We start from the raw sequence: 25,625 nt of genomic DNA, 5'->3' as shown, positions 1-25,625 counted from the left end.
TGGACCCTCTCTCTATTTTTGGCAGGTACACTCCTAAACTCAATAGGTCTCTAGTTCCAGAAGAAAGAACTCAACCAAATCACTGACTTTATTTTCTTTTTCTTGCTATAATCTGTCTCCCATCCAAACCTCCAGAGGCTTCCCTATACAGCAGTCCTCATACTCAACAAGGTGAAAAAACAACCAAACTGTTGCAAGGGAGGGGCTGCTTGTTTGTCCCAGCCGCCCAGCTAATTTAGCCCCATAATAACCACACAAAAACTGTATTAATTAAATCGCTACTTGGCCCATTAGCTCTAGTTTCTTATTGGATAATTCTTACACCTTAATTTAACCCATTTCTATTCATCTTTGAATCGCCACGTGGCAGTGGCTTACTGGGTAAAATTCCCAGCGTCTGTCTCAGGCGGATCCATGGCATCTCTCTTACTCTGCCTTCTTCCTCCCAGCATTCCATTGAATTTTCCTTGCCTACATAAGGTCTACCCTATCAACAGGCCCAACACAGTTTCTTTATTAACCAATGAAAGCTGCACATGGACAAAAGGGCCTCCCATGCCACCAAACTTTCCAAGAACTGCAGCAATTTTCAGGCACCAGTGATCTCATTGCTACGGGAAGAAACTCTCTAGAGTAACTGGGCAAATCTCTCACACAGTATCACCAAGGTTCAAACACATATATTTATTTATCTACTCAGCATTTACTACAAAATTTTTAGTGAGAGTTTCTAGTTCAAGTATTGTAATATAGTCAGGGTTCTATAGAGTCACAGAACTTATAAAATGAGTATTTCTCTCATCTATGTCTGTCTTTCTGTCTGTCTGTTTATATATCAGTCTCTATTTAACATATATATATATTTATGTATATATTGTATAATGCTATTTTAACTATGTAAAGATGTGCTACATTTGCTGATGCTGCAGAATATTACTTAAACTGTGTAAAGAAACATGTGTTTTTCATGCCGTATTAGTTTAATTATGAAAAGATGTGTTGCATTTGTTTCCCCTTGCCTGCCTAAGGGACCACATTGACTTAATATATCCAAATGGCCAATAGTTAGGCAGAGAAAGAATAGGTGAGGCTGCCAAGCAGAGAGAATAAATAGAAGAAGAAATCTCGGCTTCATAAGAGGAGGGTAAAGAAATAGAGAAGGAGGAGAGAAGTGGGAGATGCCAGTCAGACGTAGAGAAGCAGTGAGAGTGGGATATACAGAAGTAAGAAAGGTAATAATCTCCAATGCAAAAGGTAGATAGATAAACATGTCAATGTAGTTAAAGAGCTAGCCAAAAGTGTGCCTAAGCTAGGAAGAACATTCAAAACCAATAAATATCTGCGCAATGATTTGGAACAGGTTAGTGGTCTGTGTGTGTGTGTGTGTGTGTGTGTGTGTGTGTGTATGTGTGTGTGTGTGAATTTGTGGGAATGACTTACAATCTACAGTCCAACAATATCTAGCTGTGAATGGAAAGTTCAGGAATCTAGAGTTGCTCAGTTGCACAAGATTGGGTGTTTCAGCTGGTCTTCTGAATTTACAGGAGTCCCAAAGAAGTAGGCTCCAAAACCAGTGGAGGAATGAATGTACTGATAAGGCAAGGGCAAGTAGGCAAAGAACAAACTCTTCATTTTTCCATTGTCCTTAGTCGGCCTTCATCAGAATTTGCGATTTGGTTTAAAGGTGTGTGTCTTCTAACCTCAAGATCTGGACCACATCAGGCATGTTGTCTATCTGCCTCATGATTCGGATCACAAGTGTGCCCCCCCCCCATTTCTGGAATGTAGTTCATTCTAGATATAGGCAGGTTGACAACCAAGAATAGCCATCACTATTTACCTCTTGTCAACTTGACACACAATCATATCTCCTTATGTCATGACTATTTTCCAAATAAAAGCGATAACCAGGTCATAATAATGCTAAACACAATACAACCATCCTATGTACAATTGAAAATGCATTAGATATTTAACCAGGACATAATTAGGCTTAACACAATACAACTATATCTTGTACATCCGCAAGTGCATACTTTCATTCCTGAGGCATCTGTGCCCTTTGTAATCCTGCCTGGATTAGGCTGTTGTAGCTTCTCATTAATTTTAATCACAGAGAATGGTAGCATAAAAAGATGCCTTAAAAGAACTCTTGCACTAGAGACATAATCCTTCTTACCTCCATTACGGAGAGGGAATTCAATTTCCCTATTGTAATCTGGATCTATCACTGCTCCTAACAATCCTATTCATTCTCATATTGCTGGCGTAAGGGCATAAAACACCCAAAGTGACCAGGGGGCAGCCTGAGCTTCCAGTTCAATGGAATGTTTGTTGCAGCTCCAGGTAGGAAGGAGCACTTCTCCCTCCAGAACCAGTACTTCCAGGCCAACAGAATTTAGGGTTTCAGGAAAAGGAAGCAAAAGCTTTCCTGGTGTGGGTCATTAGGGGTGATAGTGAGTGGAACTATTCCTTTCACCACCTTTTGATTCCTGGACCCTAGGATCCAGGCTATAAAAGAAAGAGTACCACATATTGGATGATTATTCCAAGCATATTCTGCCTTTTAGGGAACCCTTCTCAGTTCTCCAAGCTGTTGATGCCTAATTGGTCCTATTGCTGCGTCTTCAAAAGGCTATTCTGCTGGGAGCCGATTTGAGTGGCTGCCATTACAAGATGGCATTTGGCCCTGGCCTTGCTTGATAAATAACGCCATATTAAGGTTGCAGTTCTTCCACCAGAAAACAGGGTGAGTTGTTGTGATCTAGCTGCCCACACTCCCCCTGACCAGCAGGGGAACTTCCTTGTGGTCTGTAATTGACAAGGATGTTCCCCTGCTTTCTTTCTGGCCGGTGGGTCTCCAAAAAAGCAGTTAAAGTATCAAAATATCAAAGTATCAAAATATAAAAGGTTGCTAGGCAGACTCCCTATATAAGCAGCTGCAGCTCAGAGCTTGGGGCCCCTTGCTTTCTGCTCTCCCTATAACCAAGAGGCTCCAATAAAGCATGATTTGGAAAGAATCCTCGTCTGGTGGCTGTTCTTTCCTGCTGGTCAGGGAGTTCGCCGCACTATTCCACCTTTCTAGCAGGCCAGTTGTATCAGGATGGTGGGGAACCTGATAAGACCAGTAGATTCCATGATCATGCGCCCACTGTTGTCCTTCCCTGGCTGTGTAGAAGCAATACAGTGGAGAAGGCCATGACAGTGAATAACACATTCTGTAGGTCCATGAACTGTGATTTTGGCACAAACATTATATGCAAGAAAGAAAAATCCATAAACAGAATAAATAGCTACATCAGTAAGGACAAACTACTGCCCTTTCCATGGAGGAGGTGGTCCAATGTAGTCAACCGGCCACTAGGTTGCTCATTGATCACCCCAGGAATGGTGCCATATCTGGCATTCAGTGTTGTTTTCTGCTGTTGGAAGATCTGGCCCTCAGCAGGAACTGCATCCAGGTCAGACATAGTGAGTGGAAATCTATGGTTTTGAGCCCATGAATATCCCACATCTCAGCCACCATGGCCAGTTTTTTCATGTGCCCGTTGAGCAATGAACAGAATCGCTTGGGGGAGAAGCTGACTGTCCACAGAATGGGTCATCCTATTGACTTGATTATCATACCTCCTCAGCTGAAGCCACCTCTTGGTGAGCATTTACATGAGACACAAGTATTGTCATATCCTTTGCCCATTTGGAGAGAGGTATCACCCACTTCTTCTCCAGATGACTTTCTCACCAATTTTCCAGTCATGCTCTTTTCAAGTCCCTGACCATCAAGCCAGTGGACAATTGCATGTCTGTTCACTTCTCCTTCCAAAAAATACCCTGCAGTACCACGTGTACTGCCCAAAGATTTCTTTTCCCAGGTATTTTTCCGGGTTATAATGCTGCAACTGTCCACTTTGGGTAGTGCCAGCATCATGTGAAGAACCATCAGTAAACTAAACCCTAGTCTCCTCTTCCTTAGGCAACTGATGAGAGGAAACCTGCCATGAGGCTATAGGTGCATGCTTGGTGGTATAGTGCATTGTATCAGAAAGAGAAATCATATACTTTTGGGAAACTTTTTTATATAACTTGCTTGTGCCTTTAAGACCTGCTGGAGGGCTTGATTTTGCATATACCATGTCCACTTGATAATAGATTGTTTCTGTGCATATCCTACTTTATGACTTGGTGGGAACTTTTTTCTCAGGTACAATAAATGCTTGGGAACTTGAATGTTCAAATTTCTCAACTTCAATGATGTCCTCCCACATGATCCCATTTGAGGTTATAGGAGCCCATTTTTTACCAATTAATAGTCTTACTTTAGTCACCGACAGCCTTTGAGGCTGAGACTTGAGTTTTTGCTGTAATTCAGCCAAACTTATAATGAAGGCTTTGGTTTGATTTTCTGCAACTTGAGCTCTGTGACTGCTGGAGAGAGGACTGCTGGAGAGAGGACTTTCTTCCAAGGTGCACTTAAAAACAATTAGATTGTTTATTTGCTGTAGCTGGTCAGCTTCTTCACTGTAGCTCACTGTAATTCTTCAGCATATTCTGAATTGTATCATAAGAGCTTATTACTATCATTTATCAATTTATTCAGAGATAATTAATATCAAAACCTACCAGCAGTATCATTTTCCTTATTTTCCCTCAAACTTTCATAAGTTTCAAATACAGATAAATCTAAAATGGCTGAAAGACACTTAAGGAAATGCTCAACATTCTTAGCCATCAGAGAAATGCAAATCAAAACAACTTTGAGAATCCATCTTACACCCCTAAGAATGTCATCAAAAATACTGATGACAACTTATGCTGGACTGGATGTGAAGTAAAGGGAACACTCCTGCATTGCTGGTGGGAATGCAAGCTGGTACAGTCCTTTAGATATCAGTGTGGTGATTTCTCGGAAAATTAGCAAACAACCTTCCTCAAGACTCATCAATACCACTTTTGGGTATATACCCAAAGGATGCTCAATCGTACCATAAGGGCATGTGCTCAACTATGGTGATAGCAGCATTGTTTGTCATAACCAGAATGAGGAAACAACCTAAATGCCCCTCAATTGAAGAATTAATAAGGAAAATGTGGTATATTTACACAAATAGAGTACTACATAGTGGTAAAAAAAAAGGACATCTTGAAATTTGTGGGCAAATGGATGGATCTAGAGAACATCATATTGAATGAGGTAACACAGACCCAGAAAGAAAATGATCATATTACTCACTTATAAGTGGCTTTTAGACATAAAGCAAAGAAAACCAGCTTACAATTTACAATCCCAGGAAGCTAGAGAACAATGAGAACCCTAAGAGAGACATACATTGCTCTAATCTACATGGGAAGTAGAAAAAAACAAAAACAAAAAAACAAGACCTTCTGAGTAAATTCCATACATGATAATAAAGGTGTTTGTTATCATGTATCAAGATCCAGAAAATAAAAAAGCATGTTGTTTTCCTTCCTCAAGATCTGGGTCACAAGTACACTCTCTGTTTCTGGATTGTAGTTCATCCCAGATGTAGTCACTCTGACAAGAAAAACCTAGCCATCACGTGGCTCAGCCGATTAAGTAGCTTGCAGTTTAAACTGGTGACGTTAATCAATAATCAGAAGCCACATAAGAGTAGAAAGAAAAGCTGATGCTTGAAATTGTTCTCGGATCTCAACATGTGCACTATAGCTTTCATACGTCCCCTGACATGTCTCTTTTGGCACACAGACAGACAGACAGGCAGGCAGGCAGGCAGGCACGTACACACGCACACACACACACACACACACACACACACACACGCATGCATAATAATGAAATTTAAAAAAAATCAAAATGAACATTTAGTTGAGAAATGCACAGATTATTCCTATGCTAGCTGTTTTGGAGGAGAGGACTTATTTTTTAACAGAAAAGAAAGGAAGGAAGGAAGAAAGCAGAAGTGCACATGGGAATATAAAGGCTGCTCCTGCAGTGATTTTAATTGTCTCTGTTGTACAGTTTTCAGGACAACTTCACAGGGAATAAGTCTCCCTATAGCTCTATGTCTAGACAAAGCAGATGTCTAACTTAAATGCACTCTAGTATATGTTTCCCAAAAGAACAGCATCCAGGAGAGTGTGGTTATGAATTAAATAACAATGTGCATTGCCTTCAGATGTGGGACTAGGTATAATATTTGTATGAGTCATGATCTAGACCCTCTCCTATGTGTGTAGAAAATTACTTTGAATATGATTGCAATAGAATATAAATACTTCTAGAAAAGGAATAAATAATTCTCACTTTTGAAATAAAAATGAAGTTAGGAAAAGATTTAACAGACTAAGAGAATGAAGACATTGTGCATGTGATTATAACTCCATGTATCTAGCATGAACACCAAGAGTAAAAAGGTTTTCATGTCAACTACAGTATGACTTTTGTTGAATAGAGAAAAATAGGGACCAGTAAAACATGATTTCTTCAGAGACAAACTGTAATTACTTATGGACTTTTCTGAAGCTGTAAATTTTTTTCTTTTAGAATTTTTTGTTTTTCTTTTATGGAAAACAGATTCTTTTTCCACACACTAGTTGATCATAGTTTCCACTCCCTAAATTCCTCCAGGTTCTTCCCCACCTTCTCTCCTCTCTGGATTCCCTCTCTTTCTCTCTCTCTCAGCCAAAAGAATGGGCTTCTGAAAGATATAAAATAAGCATAAAAGAATAAAATGTAATAAGATGAAGCAAAATTAGTTGGACACCTCAACCCAAAAAGGGGTTATGAGTCCCAAGACAAGGTACAAGAGTCAGAAAACAGTAAAACATAAAAGTACTAAGCTAAAGGTTGTAATATATATGCGGAGGACCTGGTGCTGACATATTTAGACCCTATGCTTGCTGCCTAGGTCTCTGAGAGCTTATAAGCATCTTGCTTCATTAATTCAGAGGGCTGTATTCTGCTCCTGTCCTCCCTCCCATCTGGCTATGAAAATCTTCCTGCCTCCTTTCTCCTGGGATTCCCTGAGTTCTGAGGTGAATGATTTAATGGGCACCTGCAATTTAAACTCTCCCTCTCTGCATAATGTTTGGCTGTGGGTCTTTGCATCTACTACCATCTGGAGCTTGTGAAAGCTTATGTTGATGATTTGATAAGACAATGATTTATTAGTATAGCGTTATACCATTAGGAGTCCTTTTATTGATACTTACTGATATATGAGTAGCACAGAATATCATTAGGAATCATTTTATCGATTTTTGGACCCAATATTATTACATTTTTCCTAGGTCTCTGGGCTATCTCATCTTTGATTGTTGGTTACTCAAGCAGTGCCAGGTGTTGGTTCCTTCTCATGGAGTGGGCCTTAAGTTAAATTGGATGTCAGTTGGCTACTCCCACAGTTTCTCTGCTAACTTGCCCTAGCATATTTTCCAGGCAGGACACATTGTAGGTCAAATGATTTGTGTCTGGGTTGATGCCCATGCTTTTCTTTCAGTAGCCTACAAACTACTCTTCAGGACCAAAGAGACTAAGAACATAGGGATGAGACAAACTGAACTGTCTTAACATTGAAATGTTTTCCCAGTTCGTGTTTATTAAGAGTGTCTTGCTATTAGCGCAAAGCATCCTTGAAGTTGCCATCCTCTTGTCTCTTCCTCTAAGTGTAAGGGTTAGAGGCACACACTCACTCATCTCCTGGTATGAATTCACAATATTTTTGAGGTAACTTAATATATCTTTCCTGACCAATATACTGCACGGACTTACGTAGGTTACTTTTCAAACATTTAAGTATATTATAGGTGTTATTATGTAACTTTTAATGTGTATTTTTGATAAGAAATATTTAAGCTTATTTTCTACTTCTGGGCATAGACCATTTTATCATTATGTCTCACCTCTTTATTAATATAGTTACATAAATTTATTTGTCTGATGAATACCTTTCTTCATCCTCATTTTAGAGTGACAGTTCTCTCCATTCACGTACTTCTATAGCATCTAAATATTTGAAACAGAAGTTTACTTCTTAGTGATAGCATACCTTTGGGTCTTAATGCTTTAATTAAACTATGTCCTTTAAAATGTACTCTGGGAATACCCAGAACTGAAGTGGTTCATGATATAATTTAGCTGTAGATGCCAAAGAAGGTTTTTGAAATGTTTGTTTTGTTTCTGTTGATGAATGTTCCTCTCCAAGTTAGGAGACAAGACAAAAAGTACCTTTTGAAAGAAAGAGTTCCTGACCCTGTCTCAAAAAAAAAAAAAAAAAAAAAAAAAAAAAAAAAAAAAAAAAAAAAAAGAGAGAACAGAAAAAAAAAGAAAGAATGAATTCCTGGCAGCTTTTTGGGAACAGTCACTTTATTCTGCAGGCTCTGTGTCCTAGTTGTGGAGAAGGTGAATCACCTGAGCTTAAAATCATGCCTGCCTGTTAAGAGTTTTATGCCTCTACACTAGTTATGCAACGTGTGTGGCATCATCTTTCCTTAAGTGGAACAGGCAAGTGAGAACAGACGTAGATACAGAAACAACCTTCTTCTACCCATATAGAAATCAGGGATTTAGAAAGTCCTTTTAAATTTCAATAGTTATGGAGAATAGGTTTTGCCTTGAAGAATACTGGGTAGGTTTTACTTAAGACCATTTTTCTACCATCTTCCATGGTGGCTTTTCGTTTCCTGGTTCTAGGAATGTGTTGAGGTCCCTGGATAGAAAACTCATTAATATGTGGTAACCTTCCTAATACTGCAGTTGTTTACAATTAACTTTCTCATCAAGGTTCCATTCGATTCTGTACCAGATAATTGATTCAGTTCCATTTCTGGATTGTAGTTCTTTCCAGATGTAGTCAAGTTTACAATCAAGGAAAGATATCACAGAGCTAAATTTAGGAAGTCAGTATTAAGTAAGCATGTTAAATAATAAAAATAAATATCTTAGGTTGTCTTTAACATGAAGCACATCACAGGAAAGAATTCCTACTGTAGAATTTACCACAGCAGGGGCTCCAGAAAGATGATAAAACTCCAGAACCATGAGATAGAGAAAGGCAAGAGACCATACCTAAGTTTTTAGAAATAGGTGGTGGCTACAGCTGTCTGCTGTATCTCAGAGGAACCAACCAATTCCGTGTCTTCAAGTGTTACACAGATGTAGAATCAAGAAGTTTGGTTATCCTATGCCATCTTTCTTTATCCTTTTTGAGACATATCCACATGTTCTTAGATACACAACATTCCTGGGTATCTCCAGAAAAATCCTTCACATGATCTGAAGGATGCTATTGCTGAAGGAGTAAGTATGGTACTGGCAGTTTTTCATAAAACGTTCTGTACTGACATACTTCAATGCCTTTGTAATACAGATCTTAGCATAATAAGGGGTAAAACTCTGGATAGTCTAACTCTTGTGTTCCCTCTACTGTGCTTCTTTTAGCTTCTGCATACCAGCCTTCTTCCAAAATGTATAGCCTCTCTATGATTTCCTCCTAGCAAATAGTCCATGGAGAATCTGCAGAGTACTTGAAAATATATGAGATTTCTGCTGGTGTTATGGTCTGACCTTGTAAGAGTGAATCTGCAGGAAGTCTCCAGCTTGCAAGCTACTGATGTTAGGCTCATCATCCAGAATACATCAGCTTCTGAGGGAGATGCTCCCAGAAGGTTGGTGATGTTTGTTTCTGCTTTCTGCCTTGCCATCTCCTGAAAATTACCTCCTTACCACCTTTATGATGTAGACCTCATTTCCATTAGTAAGCTTCGCTGCATTCCCATCTCAAGTTTTAAAAATAATTCAGCCTGTACTTTTTCTAAGAACTTCCATTAAAACTTTTCTATTTAAATTATCTCACAATATATTCTTTTGAATTGTGAAAAGTTCAGCTTAATTTTTAGACATTGTTCTACACGTGAAGGAAATGGATGGAAAGATTTAATATTTCACATGTCCAGGGATCAGAGAAGTCCGGAAACCCTTTGTTCTTCCTTATGTTCATCAATTGCTCTCCCTAAAATACTTGCAAAATCTCTGTCCCTCTCTATTTCATTATTGCTACAACTCTTTAATTTGGAAAAAAGTCTTCTTTCCTAATTGAAAGAGCTGTGAATTGAAAGATGTTCATTGACAAAATGTTCCCATTTATAGTAGATCAAATACATGCATTGGAAGCCAATAAGATGCAATGCACTTCTGAAAAAAACACTTTCCTGATCTCTGTGACAAATTTATTGAGCCTTTATGATATGTTTATTTATACATAAAATAAAAAAATTGATACATATGAGCAACTTTAGATGTTCAGAGAAGTTTATGGCTTGTAGAAAATTACAAAATTGATTGTAAGAATTGTGTGAAGTGTTTGGTATTTAATTAATTGTTTAGTTTGTTATATATTTTTAATATTAAACCCTTCACTAAGGAATAGTCATCAAACTATTTTCTCATTTTATTGGATGTCTCTTAGATCCACTAACACTTTCTTTTGTTATGTAAACTGTTTTAATTAACTTGATGTAGTCCTATTTTCATCTCTTGGGACAATTTTGTGTGCTATAGGGGGTTTATTTGCAGTTTTTGTTTATACCTTTATCTTGAAGTGTCCCTGCTTTTTCTCAGATCAATCACCCATCAGGGAAATGCAAATTAAAAGTACTGTAAATTTTCACTTCACTCCAGCCAGAATGGGCATCATTAAAAAACAAATGGCACCAATGTCCCAAGGAGGAGCAGAAGGAGGGAAAATATGAGCAAAGAAGTCAGGACCACGAGGGGTGCACCCACCCACGGAGACAGTGGGGCTGATCTATTGTGAGCTCACCAAGGCCAGCTGGACTACGACTGAAAAACCATGGGATAAAACCCGGACTCTCTGAATATGGCGGACAATGAGGGCTGCTGAGAAGCCAAGGACAATGCCACTGGGTTTTGATCCTACTTCATGTTCTGGCTTTGTGGGAGCCTAGCCAGTTTGGATGTCCATCTTCCTAGACCAAGATGGAGCGGGGAGGACTTTGGACTTTCCACAGGGCAGGGAACCCTGACTGCCCCTCAGACTGGAGAGGGAGGGGGAGAGGAGTGGGGGGAGGGGGAGAGGAGAGGGAAGAGGGGGGGAAAGGGAGACGGGGAGGGAAATGGGAGGCGGGGAGGAGGCGGAAATCTTTTTTTTTTCAATAAAAAATTATATCAAGTCACGTATGTATTCATACCTATTGCTATTCTTTTCATGATAAAAAGACCATTGATGTAGTCATGAAAATATATTACACATACACAGTGGAATTTTATTCAATGCAAAGAAAAATGCTCCCACCTGCCCAACAATGCTTGAAGCAAGTGAGAGAACTGGTCCTGAGGTCATAAGAGCAGGAGAGCTGTCCCTCCCTACCACCAGCTGCAACACTCGGGAGAGCAGGCTCTGCACCTCTCCTGAGCAGCCCAATAGAGTCAATCATGTTGGCAAAGGTGTGTGTGAGCCAGCTCCAAAATTATGAGCATGGAAGAGTTGTTTCTATTACTTCTGTCATGTGGCAGCATGGGTGGGGGAAAGAGGCAGCACTCCCTTCCCAGTAGGCTCTGAGGTTTTAAGAGAAGGAGCGCTATCCCTGCGTCTCGTCAGCTGCAGTTCTCAGGAGAGGGGACCCTATGCCAATCCTGAACAACATAGTGGAGCTGACCCTGAAGGTGTAGGTGTGGGAAATCTGACCTCGAGGACATGAAAGAAAGAAAACTTGTCCTGCCCCTTGCTCATCACTGCAAGGAGTGAATTTTCCAGGACAATGCAGGAAAGCTCACCCCGGTGGTGAGAAGAGCTGGTGGGTTGACCAGTTCTGCAACTACCCAGGCCCAGAACCAGAGATATGAATTGACCCACTCCAATATCCACCCCATCTGTGATCTGCTCTAGCACGTGAAGGGACCGGTCCTGCAGACCCAAAGCTGCAGGATGTTCACAACACAGGGCAAAGGCAGAATAGCCTAGAGGAGTTCCAGTAGGGGAAGCATCTATAGGATAGCAGACACCAGAGACCACAAATCAGACCAATGACTCTTGGCAGTGAACATTTGAAAGTAAAGATATACGGGTAAAATGATTTACTGCATGACTCCCTGTGACACTACAGCCTCCGTGATGAGACTGATTCTTTTTCTTCTCTTTTTTTTCTTTTTTTTTTCTCTTAAATCTTACTTTATTTTATTTTTGGGGGGAGTTGAAAGGGCAGAAGTTGGAAATTGAGGGACAGGGAAATGAATGGTATGGAGAAGCATGATGTGAAAGACAAAGAATCAATAAAGAAGGAAAAAATAAAGAAAAATGAAATTTTCAGGAAAAAATGAATCAAACAAGTAAGACAACCTAAGGCTCAGAAAGGTAAATACCGTAAATACCATATGTTCTTTCTCATATGTGGATCCTAGTTTCCAATTGAATTTTCCATGAGAAAAATGTTTATTCTGAAATAATTTTAGCTTAGAAATACAAAACCTCTTGGGAGGGGGAAAAACAGAAAAACACAAAGTATGCAGGCAACTTGTTTACTTCATAAGCTTCTCATATCCTCATTTGCTCCTAGTTCCTGTGAAGAGAAAGCCCTCAGCCACCCACAATAGTTTTATTAATAGGGTTATGGTTCAGTTTCACAAAGAAGCCAATGAATCCCATGATAGCAAATCTTATGGCTGTGGCCATGGCAATCCTCTGGAGCTCTTTTCTGTCGGGCTTGGTGCAACTTTTAACCAGCCGAATTGAGTCCTTTCCGAACTGCCGACTTGGCTCAACAAACTGCGTTACCCGATCCATGACTGATTGCAAGATGGTGGTTTGAGGAGGCAGAGACGTGTAGCTTAGGAGAGGATAGAGTCCAATGAAACCTTTGGTTTCTAATTGTTAAATATGCATATTTACACAAGAGTAGTATGAGTAGAGGAGTTATAGACCAGTAAAAGAGAAAAGGTTCACAAAGAAGACAAACAAAAAACAAACAAACAAAAACAAAATAAAACAAAACAAACAAACAAACAAACAAAAAAACAGGCGTCAAGTGGAGGAGCAGGCTGGAAGAAACACCAGGTAGGAAAACACTAGAGTAACGGTAGGGATGGAAGGCTACAGGTTACAACTGAGACAGAAAGAAGGCAAAAGGATGGGAGAAAGGAGTGTACATGGAACATTAACCTAAAGCCTCATGTATGAAAATGCATGAAGGGAACCTGTTATTCTGTAAACTAATTTAGAAGAAATAAAGGAAAAGAAGAAAGAAAGAATGAAAGGGAAGGGAAAAGGAGGAAAATAAGGAAGAAGATCCATTAACCTGAACGTGTTAAACAATTGTCACTTAGTATTCTCTCACCACAATTTTTAAAATTGTATTTAATACCACTAGAATTAGATAATGTTTGTATGGATGTGAGCACGCACATACTGTGTTTCTATGTGTAGTGTGTGTGTGTGTGTGTGTGTGTGTGTGTGTGTGTATGCATTGTGAGTGTGATCACCATGTACCATGCATAGTTGTGGAGGTCAGAGGGAAACATTTTGAATTGGTCCTCACCTACCCACCCTGTTTGAGACAGGCTCCCTGTTGTTTCCTGTGGCATAAGCCTGGTGGACTAATGCACCAGCCTCTGAGATCTCCTATCCCTAATCCCCATCTCAGCTTAGGACCTTTGGGATGTGTGCTTCCACGCACAGCTATCCCTGCTTCCTGAGGATTTAAACTTAAGTCCTTACGCTATCATGGGAAGTGCTTTACTCACTGAGACATTTTCCCAGTCTGAAAATAATTTTTGTTTTTTTTCTTATAGGCTAAGTTTTAGTATTCACATTTAGCCACTAAAATTAAGGTATATTAGTTTTAGAGACAGGATCTCCAAACATCCCAAACCACTGTTAAAATACCTAGATTTTCAAGTTTAACTAAACTATTTATGTTGCTGTAAGAATTTTTAATCTTTTTGGAAATGTCCTAGAGTAGTATTATCACAAGTTTTGTCAGTAGCAACTAAATCTATATGATGCCAAAAAAAGTAAAAATACACAACAAATACACCCCTAAAAGCTCCAAAAGAAATCATTCAAGAAATAGACCATTTTTGTTGATCTAATCAGTATGCCTATTTTGACTTGTTCTAAAACTAACTCTTTTGTTAATTTGAAATTTTACAGAATTTTTATTAATTTTATAGCTGCCTGGAATCATGATTTTGCCTTACATGCATTTGGATGAGGACATAATTCTGTGTAATATTTTCAAATGATTGCAGTTTTATGAAAGTAAATAGTTAAAAGATAATCTTTGTTTGCTTGCCAAAAATTCCTCTTCTTAGTCCTTTTGTTCTATAATTTGAAAATTATTGGTTCAACTATTAGTAGAAATGGTTTTTAACTGAGGGAAATTATCAAGTGTTTTAGATAAACTATTAGATTATAGTAATCATTTCTTACTTAAAATGCAATTTTCCTTAGAAGAAAATGTATGTGATACACTTTTCATGGAAACTATAAAATCAACCATCCATTCAGTGTTAAATTCAGGACATATCAGAACTTAGAAATTTGACTCTGATCCTTTCTGAAACATTTTTATGCTTCATAGGTCAACAGCATTACATAAAGATTGTTTATTGAGTTCAAAACAATTGGATAACATTTTCCCAAATTCTTTACTTACCCTAGCTCTTTATGAATCTGCATATGTATAAGATGTACAGTGTAGAAAAGCCTGAGGGACAGTTTGTATCTGTTTAGTGACAGTTTGTAGCAAAATCCCAAACTCCAACAGGAAGAAAATAATTGTAAAGGTATGCAAAGGGTCTAAATATGTGAAAATCAACTTCCCTGTATGAACACAAACACTGCAATAAACTTTCGCTTACTTAAAAAACATTTTCTGATGAAGGGTTACTTGTTGGTTATGGAAAACCTCAAACTTAGTAGTACAAATTTAAAAAAAGTTTTATGCCAGGGACCTATTAAACACTCTTTTTCATAGAGATTTTAAAATGATTTTGTGTTTATATGTTGACACGAGTGAAGAATAATAAAGAAAATCAGGGAAAAAATCAGACATCTGGAGGGATATGAAGCAAAGAGAAATGGATGTGGAAATATAGAAACAAAATTTTCTAAGCGATTGGAAGGTTTTCCACAAGGAAAATTCATAATCCACACATAAGTTCTCATTTAAGAATATTCAGCAACTTAATAAGTACAAATTTTGAAGCCCAATAAATCTTACATAGGTATATAATGAACCGATAGGACAATCAGAAAATCAGACCTGCTTGGGGGAACGCGACAGCCGTGATGTAAGAATACATTTAGTAGAAGACAGGTAAAATCGTGGAGAAGCACACAGTGATGAAGGTGGAATAATCATGAAGTATATTGAGAAGGAAGCTGAAGCCTGTTTCATATTAAGAAAAAGCAATAAAGTTAATATTGTTTTATAGCAATAGGAACAACACGAAAATTGAGTTAAAGCTTAAAATTATTGCAACTGTTGGTCTTCATCTGTCCATTTGGAGTAAGCAGCAGGGTTGAGAGAGTGCCTCATGTAACCCTGCCTTGTTCTATGCTCACTGTGTAGACAAGACTAATCTTGAAGTCCTGTAGATTCTTCTGCCATTGCAATGACAGCCATGCATCACCATACACTTTTATGTTTTCAATAACTTTGTTATAAATGAACACATATATTTACATATTAAGCCAGGTTTGTGGTAGTCCATAATAAGACTATCCAATATCTGCATATCATGGCACAATATTGTATTCTACTAAGTTAATATTCAAAAAAAATTGGTAACAAAGCTCTCATCATTGTGTTTTAAGTAAATGAACAATTTTGTTTTGGGCTGTATTCTTATCTACCTTGTGGTCCAAATGGGCATAAGTCTTGTCTGGTTATACCAATATCTAATGAGATGCTGATACTTCTTAAAGAGTAGATGTCAAAACATAAATTCATTAAAAAAAAAGATGACAGGAAGATAAAGGATTTAAGTTACTGTCTACATAATACAGAACAAGGTTGTCTTAAAAGAACCACCCTTTGGGGACTTGATTTTGGACTTTTACTCGCCAAGATTAGAAGAACATAAAAACTTACTGTTTTCACTGGAAATAAAGAGAAGAAAAGGAGAGTGGAGGGTTAGAGAAAGACATTAGTATACTGGAACTGACCATCTTGAAAGACATCTATGCTCAAACAAGCCCTTATGGTATGAAACAAAACAAATCTGCATCTCAGTCACATACTGCATAACAAAATAACCTCAAAAAAGAGGGACAGGGATGTGGGAAAAGTCACGATGGGAGGAAAGGGAGATGCAAGAGGGGAAAGAACTAGAATGCTTTGTATGGGTGAATACAATTGTGAAATAATTATACTTTATAGAAAAAAATATTTCTGATTAAACTGCCCTCCTATTGTAATGCCTTGGTAAGTTTTTGTAAAAAAATGGGAAATGCTATGATACCCAATAAGAAAGGACTTGAAATACAAAGCAAAAGTTGAAGATAAAAGCAATGTTTCAAAATACCAATAATTGATAAGGTAGAAATTTTATAAAATTACAAATAAAGGAAAATATTATGCCATCATAAATATCTTAAAAAGGTAAATATCTAGAATTTTATGAAACATTCAAATATAAATCCTATTTTATAATTTTAATCACTTTTTAAATCCAAAATACTTTATAACACTAATTGGGAAACCCATTAGAAAAATGGATAAATATAATGACAGACTCCAAATACAGAAAAATACTGTGGCTATTAAACAAAAGATTCTTCCCTTGTATTCAAATCCACACCATTCAGGGACATTGTTTTATACCCTGCATTTGCAGAACTTAGTAATCCTAAAATGTCTATACATATAAAAGTAACAGAGCAGCATACGTTTTTTGGCTGCTGGTAAGAGTGTAAAATTTTATAACCAGTTTTGAAAGTAGTTTAACAATCTGGAGAATCTGAAGATGGTGATGTCAACATCACCTAGCAATTTTAATCCTAAAGATACTCTGTGATATAGTCCTAAAAAAGATAAACTCAACATTTGAACATCATAAAGAATGAAAAACAAAAGGAAATATTTCTGATAAGTCAAACAAGACATAATTGTTGAGATTAACATCATACAGAACATGTTTTAAAATGATTTCTTTTCAAGTCAATACCTGGAGCAGAATTAGAAAGTTGCCTACTGTAGCATTCATAAGAGCTTGGAGCAGTGATAGTTTCACTGCAAACCTAAGGGAAAGCTACAGAGATGTGCAACACTGTTGTTCTTCAAGTGCACAGCCTATTCTGTTATCAGCATCCACCACCAAAGTGGTCCATTTGTTGAACTGATGGAACTACATTGACACATCATTATCTCTCCAGGTCCATAGTTCACACGGGGCTCACCCTTTGCTGGTGTTCATTCTGTGACTTTGAACAACTTTACGATGTATCTCTAGAGTTATAGCTGCCATCAGAAGAGGTTCACTGTGCTACATTAGATTTTTACAAAATACATGATTTAAATCATTGGAAAACTTGAGAAATATACCTTAATATACGCAACTATTTGTGATTATATGTAGGTAACTTAGTATCAGATAAAATGAGTAGTAATTGTGAAATATTCAGTTTCAGTACCTTGCACGCAGACACACACATATATGTACTCACTCATACATGCACAGATGCGTGCGCGTGCGAGCACAGACACTCACACACACACAAGCCTAAGATTATTTTTTGTCCTTGTCTATGTTAAGCAGTATACCTAGCAAAACTGAGAAACTCATGATGTGTGCTTTAAATGAAAGCCAATAATAACCCATTTATCCATACAACAAACACATCGTTCCTTGCGTTCTCTTTTATTGCCATTGTTAGTAAATGAGCAGGCAGCCGACAACATTTAAGAGAGCCTTGCTGTAAAGAAAGTCTGCTGGAATTGGGTTTCCAAACAGCATAGCAGTTACAAAGAGAGACGTCGGACAGGCAGTTTTCCTCCTCATTTGCCAGCACTCTCGGGTCTGAGGGACCTTTCTCAGTTTCTAAGCCAACACAAATCAAACATAATCAAACTGGTTTGCCCTTTATGTCTCACTGCCCAACGATCACAAGATCATCGCTGTCCTCCGGTTTGGACTTTTATCTTGGCATCCGAGGCAATTTGCTGATACCCTGGCATCAGGACCCAGGCTAATCACAGCGAAGCACCAGGGTAAGGTGTTCTGGCTTCAGACAAGAATCATTTTGTACACAGTTTTCATTTGCAACAACATTGAAAGGCCGGCCCGTGTGGTAGTTCGTTGAAGAGGCACTATTCATTGAATAATTCAAATGAGATATCATGAGAACTGATCCAAGAAAGTAGAACACGAATTTGTCTCCTGGAGAAGAGAACAGAGTTTGCTTTTAATAACGAATTGAGAAACTTTACGAATCTAAGCTCCCCTCTCTCTCTCATCTCAGCCCTCGCTTGTATATGAATAAGACCAAGGCTCCTCGTTTTCTGACCAAGGTGCCAGAATACATTCTGGAACAATACACTTTCCCTAGAAAAGTGCTATTTTTGTAATATAGTTGTCTTCTAGTTATTTTCTAAATCCAGTATTTAAATTTTTCTGTTGGTTTTCATGTTATTCATCAAATATAAATACAGTCATATAACATGTACATGATACACACATACTCACTTATAAAGGCACATTTAGAAGATATGCATTTTTAAATATATGGTTTTTATAGTAATATATGTGTATATACACGTAGAAGACACGCATTGCTGTCCTCAACTTTGCCTTTGAAGTGTTTGCTGTTGGGGTAATTTCAATCTTATGTTGCACAACTGATTCGGGAAATACATTTTATGGGTGTTTTATCCTGCTTATTAGTGATTCTCCGAGTGTGAGAGTAATTTCTCAAGTGCTGAAATTATGGGAACAGCCTTTGCCTTGAGCTATTGACAGAAGCCAGAGGGAGGGCCCAAAAGACACTTCTGCACTGGGCATAATGCTGTGGCCCCCTGCCAGGACAGTGCATTTTGCATTCCGAACCCTTTGTGTCTCCCCACAACCATTTTGCAGAAGCATATGATTGACGCTGGTGTGCATTTAAAGGCTACTTGGGGATCCAACTATCACTGAAAGCCTTTAAAATATCAAAGAATACAAAAGTAATATCACATGGTTCTTTCTTGGGGTTATTTGGGTTTCTGTAAAGGGTAATTTTTGTTTTACAGTTTCTCTTGGTTTTTAGCAGGGATTAGAGATTTGGGCCACCCTTGGCGCAGTTTGACCATACTTGAAACTGCAGAACAAATACTGGGTTGTTTCCTTCCTCACAAACAATGTAAAGTAGAAGCACGTGGTTCTCAGAGGATATCAGCGCTAAGGAAGGTACCTACTATGCAGTGAATATTCATCTAGTGGCTGCTGCTACTCATCGGGCACCTACCATTGCGTCGTCATCCTCCATGTAATTTTATTCCCACTTTGTCTCTGGGCTGTAGGTGTTCTGTTCCAGTAGTAAGAAAAATGAGCTACATAGAAATTAAATAATAAGCTCCAGGGTTGCACACTTAATATATTTTAGCACTGGGATTAAAGAACAATGGAAGCAGCATAAGTCCTGTAAATATTGGCAGTGGGTTATTAAATACTGAATGGTAACACCTTTGTTTTCTACTGTTATGCTAAAGAGACTGTAATAAGAGAACAAACTTTAAACCGATAAAGCCCAGAACCAATGTTCCCTTTTCCCTATGGGAATAATATCCCTGAAAGCTATTAGTTATAGATCTGTATCATATCTATCTAGATGCATGCATACATAACACAAGTCAAGTCATACCATAGTGTGAAACTACATATGCACAAGTGATACGGATGAACTGTGATTATAAACCTTGATGAATCAGTGAAGTGTTTAGGCAGTATAACACACAGAAGCCAAATTTCCTTTAGCATGCTGGTGACTGTGGTTGCTACCAGAACAGAAACTGGGAAAATGAGAAGCTGAAGATAATTTGATGATGTGTTTGATAGAAGTTTAAATGTATTCGTGTTTGTAAAGATATATTAAAATTTACATTGTGTTCAATTTGAATCAAGGGCTATACGCTTAGATTCATGTTGTGTATTTTAATTTTGCTCTGGCGGGTTATAGAAAGGCAAGGCTGTGCTTATTTTTCTTGAGCTTCATTACTGAAAGCTAATGATCCTCCATTCTATTTTATTACACCCTGCAGTTTTTTTTTTGAGAAACCCATAATTTCTAAGTAGCACCGCTAATTAACTAGATGCTGTTGTTTGCATACAAATAATAGTTACTGTAATTCTGCTCATCTTTATATTGGAAGCCGAGCATATTGCCGTGATCAATTCTTTAGTCTTGTGATAAAGTGGATTACACAATCCCCCAGGTATAACATATTAAATAAGTTAGGTAAGTCCTACCTTCGCATATGACATTGAATTCTAGCCAGAATGAGCTGGGAGTATTATGAGGTGCTGAGACTGAATGTTATTAAAAGTAAAGCTTTGCATTTTGTTACGGAGGCATGTGTGCAAAAATGAAGAGGTCATATGGTAAAAAACAGCATTGCGAAGGGGTCCTTCTAGGCCTCATCAACAGACTTAACATTAATTGGCACCACTTTCTGCCTGCATAAACGCTGTGGCTTGTGTGTAAATAAGAAACGGAGGCTTTTAAAATTCTGATTTCAGCTCATGACTTAGAATTTAATGAAACCGTTCAAGTTCAGCACTTTAATCTCACAAATTGGTTTATCACAGCCTAGTGGCCACTTCTTGTTTTATAATAAGCACAACAAAAAATATCTATGAACACTTAGAAAATTAAACCAAGGGAAGTGTGTGTAATTCGGAGCTCATTAGAAGCAATTCATATTTTCATCTGTCTCATTAGAGTGGTGTTTTTATGAACTGAAAAGTGTACTTTTGTATCTGTGTTTTTTTTTTAATATATGTCTTTTCAGGCCAGCTGGTAGGAGGAAAGTTTTCTTGCAAATAATATATGCATATATTTTTAGAGTGCATCTTGTGATTGCTGAAACAGGAAAGCAGAGCAGTGAAGAAATCCCTGATAGGGGAGACACAATTAAACAATTATTCAAGCGTTCTGAGACTTCCTTGGGTTTTTAAGTATTGTAGCAATGTTTAAAAATAATCATGTGTCCATGTGTGTCCATGTGAGTGTGTGTGATACTCATGTTCCCAAAGGTCAGGAGAGGCCATTGGATTCCCTGGGACTTCAGTCACAGGCAGTTGTGAGTGGCCTGACCTGGATGGTGGGAACCAAATTTTGATCCTTAAAGAGAGCAGGGAAAGCTCTTAACCACAGAGCCATCTCTTCATTCGACAACTTAGGAATTTGATTTCATGTATTAAAGATTAATTGTTAACATCTAAAAGAGGCAAACTACACATTCTATCTAACTTCATGAGGGTCAAGCTTATTAAAAAAAAAAAACCTTTTTGTCCATTGCTGTTGCTTCAGCCTACAGCTAAAATCTATTAGATTCAATATTCGACATTTAATACTGAGTATAAGAATCTTTTTTTATTTCCTTACCTAAAACCAAAAGTTAATGCTTGAGTGCATATCAGATCATAATAACATGAGGCAAAATTATTTACTTTCAGATTGACCTGAGAAAGCAAATAGAAATGATGCCTGTATTTTTGTAGTAGTGAAATCTTAAGAAGAAGAAACACCATTTCCATACAGATTAAATATAGATCTTTAATTCTCCTAGTAACAGGTAGTATGATTCAGACCTGAGCACGGCTTCAGGGTGCACCTGCATATACCTTGTCATGATCTCCTTTGATTGAGAATGCTATTGAAAAACGTTAGAATCTCTTAGAAGTGGCTAATGTTTATTGATTTCTAAAGCTATCTTGAACATGCTTGAATTAAGTGTATTGAATCAGACCCCCCCTCCTATTATCTTAGTTACTCACATGCTGCAGTGCCTGCCTTGGAACATTGCAAAGCTTGGGGAGAACTGCCATTCATGTCTGTGTTTTATCCACAGAATAGTGAAGCAACTCTATGTATCGTTCCACTCACTGTATAAAGAGCTTCATTGGCTTTGACCATAGGTTTCTAAGCAACAACTTGTTCATGATCTATACATGGCTAAATCTCTGCATGCAAAAGTTAGAAATATGGCAAACCCCCACCTATTGCCTTTTCTCTTTCTCCACTTAAGTCTATGAAAAGTAAACAATTTAGTTAATGAATCATGGCTGCTACCTTAGAGATTGTGTATATATTGTTGAGTCTCAAACTTAATTCCTTGTCTTTCATTCTAGATCATTTCTTTAAGATTAATTTCCATGCCCACATTTAAATAACTTGGACTACAGGGTAATGAACAAAAATTTAAATGATATTATTTGTCTTGTTATTTTTTTCCAAAGTGATTTCAGCACACCATGAAGAACACAGAAATATCTCTTTCCAAACTGTTAATGAAATTATACATTTTTTATAATGACATATAATGGATTGAATTGTATGCACCAAATTCATTTGTTTCACAGATGCCCAGGACATGGCCTTATATGTTTTTCAAGACACAATTGAAAAACTTACAGCTGTACCTGAGTGGGTGGGTCCTTGATCCCTTGAGACTATATCGTTAAGCATGTAGAAACCTGGGGAATTGTAGATAGGAGAAAAACACCATTGAAGTTAGAGGTAAAGATTAAAGTTAACCGAAAGTCAAGAAAGACAAAAGACTGCCAGAAAACACCAGAAAATAAAAGAACCGCATGAAAAAGAATCTTTACTAGATCCATCAGTGAAAGCATGCCTGACTCTGTGATCATCATTTCAGGTGTTTGCCTTCAGAATTGTTTTAATTAGCCATGCTCCCAGCCTCGAGTGTGTGGCACTTGGATAGGACCACCCCATAAATCTGACAGAATCTGTTTTCTTTGAGGTGTGCACTTATTTCTGAACATACTTATGACCTTACTTATATTATCTGGAAATATAGCTCTATGTGTCCCAAAATGAATTATGTCCCAAGATGAATTATGTCCCACTGTGAATTATATACCCTTGTTCTCAAGGATATCCAAATGAATGAGGTTTCCCCCCGAATAGTGTAAGTGTAAATAGAATAAGACATGCACAATGCAGACAGACGAATAGATGAATGTGCTATGAAAAAAAAGTTTACAATACTAGACGTCAAAACAATATTTTATAATACTTAATAAATATTCCTCACTTGGGTATGTGGCAAATGTTTGTTGATGAATGGTTTAATGATTCAATAAACAAGACAATCGATGAGTAAAAGAATACATGAAGTGCATATATCACCAATCTTCTCCCAAAAGGATACAACTTCAGATTTGGTGTCTGAAAGAGTTTAAAAATGGTGGCTGCCAGGGCTGAGGCTAGAGCACAGTGATAGACTGTGCATATGCTTACTTAGCAAGCATTAGACAATGGGTTCCGTCAGTGATGAGTCCCACAGAAAGAAAGGGAGATGGGGGAGGAGAGAAGAAGAAGGAAGGATGGGACTAAAGAAGAAAGGGAGGACAGAGGCAGAAAGGGAGGGAAGAGAATGGAAAGAAAATTTAAGAGAAAAGAAGGAAGGAGCTTGATTACTGAGAATTTTAGATAAAAAAATAGTTAAGTGTATGTGAAAATAGATAGAAAAGCCTATGACTAGAGAAGTATGGATTCCTCTGAGAACTACATAACATTCAGCATAACTGGGGCAAGAGCAATGCAAATTTATAGATGGAGAAAGGGAGTATCTCAGGAAAAAAGAACACAAAAAACTATTGAAGATGTTTATGTTGTGCAAAAAAAAAAAAAAAAAACCCACAGATTTTTAATGACAAAACTCATCTGAATCACTAGATAACTCAATAGCAGTGACATTTGTCATGAATATATTGGGGAAAATCCATTCTTTCAGTAAACGTTTAAATAATTGGAATAGACTTTTCTCCTGATATGTGTAGGGCAATTCCTATTTCAGCCTGAACTTACACTATTGTAATGACAGCTTCACATTGATGTGGCTGAATGTTGAGATTCAGAACAAAGCTTCAGAATCCAAACTCATCCCCCATATACGGTCCTGGAAAGCAGCCATCTAACCATTACTCAGCTACCCATTTCTTCCTCCTGGCTTTCATTTTTTGTACATTTAAATCAAGTTTTCTGGATTCTTCTCTATCTATCTCATTCTTCCCAAGATTGTTGGAAAAAGAATAGGAGGGAATCACAGAAATTGGGTGACTGTATATAATTTTTCAGGCATATAATATTTTATTAAATATATAACATCCCATCCCTGGAATTGTAATATAAAGGAATAGCTGATATTGCATTATTGCTTGCAATATAAATTAATAAGCACATCCAACCTGAATTTCTACTGTAAACCTACTCCCTGCCAGTGTATAGAATAAAGGCAAGAGCCTGCAGGATTTGTAGCATGTGAACATAATGTGGGTGTGAATTGGAAGTCAGCCCAGTATTGAAAGACTGTCATTGCTCTAAGATGTCACCTGGGACCATGCCATCAATCTCCCCACCTTTCCTGAATGGCTTTGATGCCGATCAGTCTGGTTTCCCTTAGTATTAAAGTAATGGGCTCCTGGCTCTATTTCAGCTCTGTCAAAATAGCTGCTGAGCCTCTGTATTGCCTTCCTACAAGGATTTAATCTACTCCAAGCTCCCTGACACATTATAAGGAGGAAACCTGTTTTCTCTGTCACTTTTCCTTTCTGAGCTGGGTCTGCAGCAGAACATCTTTGCTTTGGGTGAGACAGTACAGACTTGCCATGAAAGCCGGTGTTCTCATCAGTGCTGAGTTGTCTAACTTAATCGTTTTGTTTCCGCACACCCCGGAGGCTTCCTGCATGCTACCTTCTCTGGAATGGGGACCTTGCATGTATCTTTACACTACGCATGCTCTCTTCTGTGAAGTGTTTGACCAAGCAAGTAGACAGTATTATTTCTTTTGGACTTATAATAAATTATACTGTTTAATGCCTTCACTATTGAGATATATTTTAGGTTACTTATCTCTGTTCCTATTCCTGTACAGAAAACAATAATGACAGAAACTGGATGCATATAAATATATATATATATATATATATATATATATACACACACACACACACACACACACACACGTGTGTGTATGTGTGCTTCAGGGTGGAGTATAGAAATTCAGACATGCGCTCATGCCAAGGTAATCAATATGTAATGTAGCCTGAAACTAATTTCAATGCAGTAAATTTTAAATTCTTCTTTTCTGTAGTTCTACTTCTGCTCCCCGGTACTTCTAATCAGTTTTTTACCCATTTAGAAGTTGAAGGAATTGGATTGACAGCTGAGTGCAATCTAGCTACTAAGGAGACAACCATTACAGAATCACTAGAGAGAGAGAGAGAGAGAGAGAGAGAGAGAGAGAGAGAGAGTCAGAGAGGGGGAAGATATGCCTCAGTGATTAAAAGCACATTCTGCACATGCAATAGGATTCAGGTTTGGTACCCAGCACTTACACGATGACTCACAGTATCCCATATCAGACATATGCTGTTATCTCAACATTGGGCTATTTATGTTTGT

At 37.8% G+C, this 25,625-nt stretch overlaps 1 protein-coding gene across 1 annotated transcript; it reads right to left on the bottom strand.

Annotated features, from left to right (window-relative positions):
* Nucleotides 1-12,572: 12,572 nt before the first annotated feature.
* On the bottom strand, nt 12,573-12,779 carry LOC126502750 (protein transport protein Sec61 subunit gamma-like). The gene has a single exon (XM_050143979.1). The coding sequence runs from the start codon at nt 12,777-12,779 to the stop codon at nt 12,573-12,575; it is 207 nt and encodes a 68-aa protein (XP_049999936.1).
* Between the last annotated feature and the right edge of the window lie 12,846 nt (nt 12,780-25,625).

This window comes from Alexandromys fortis, unplaced genomic scaffold, assembly GCF_014885135.2.
Source record: "Alexandromys fortis isolate MF-2015 unplaced genomic scaffold, M_Fortis_MF-2015_v1.1 scaffold_1, whole genome shotgun sequence".
In the NCBI taxonomy this organism is placed as follows: Eukaryota; Metazoa; Chordata; class Mammalia; order Rodentia; family Cricetidae; genus Alexandromys; species Alexandromys fortis.
This window is presented reverse-complemented; position numbering and strand designations above follow the sequence as displayed.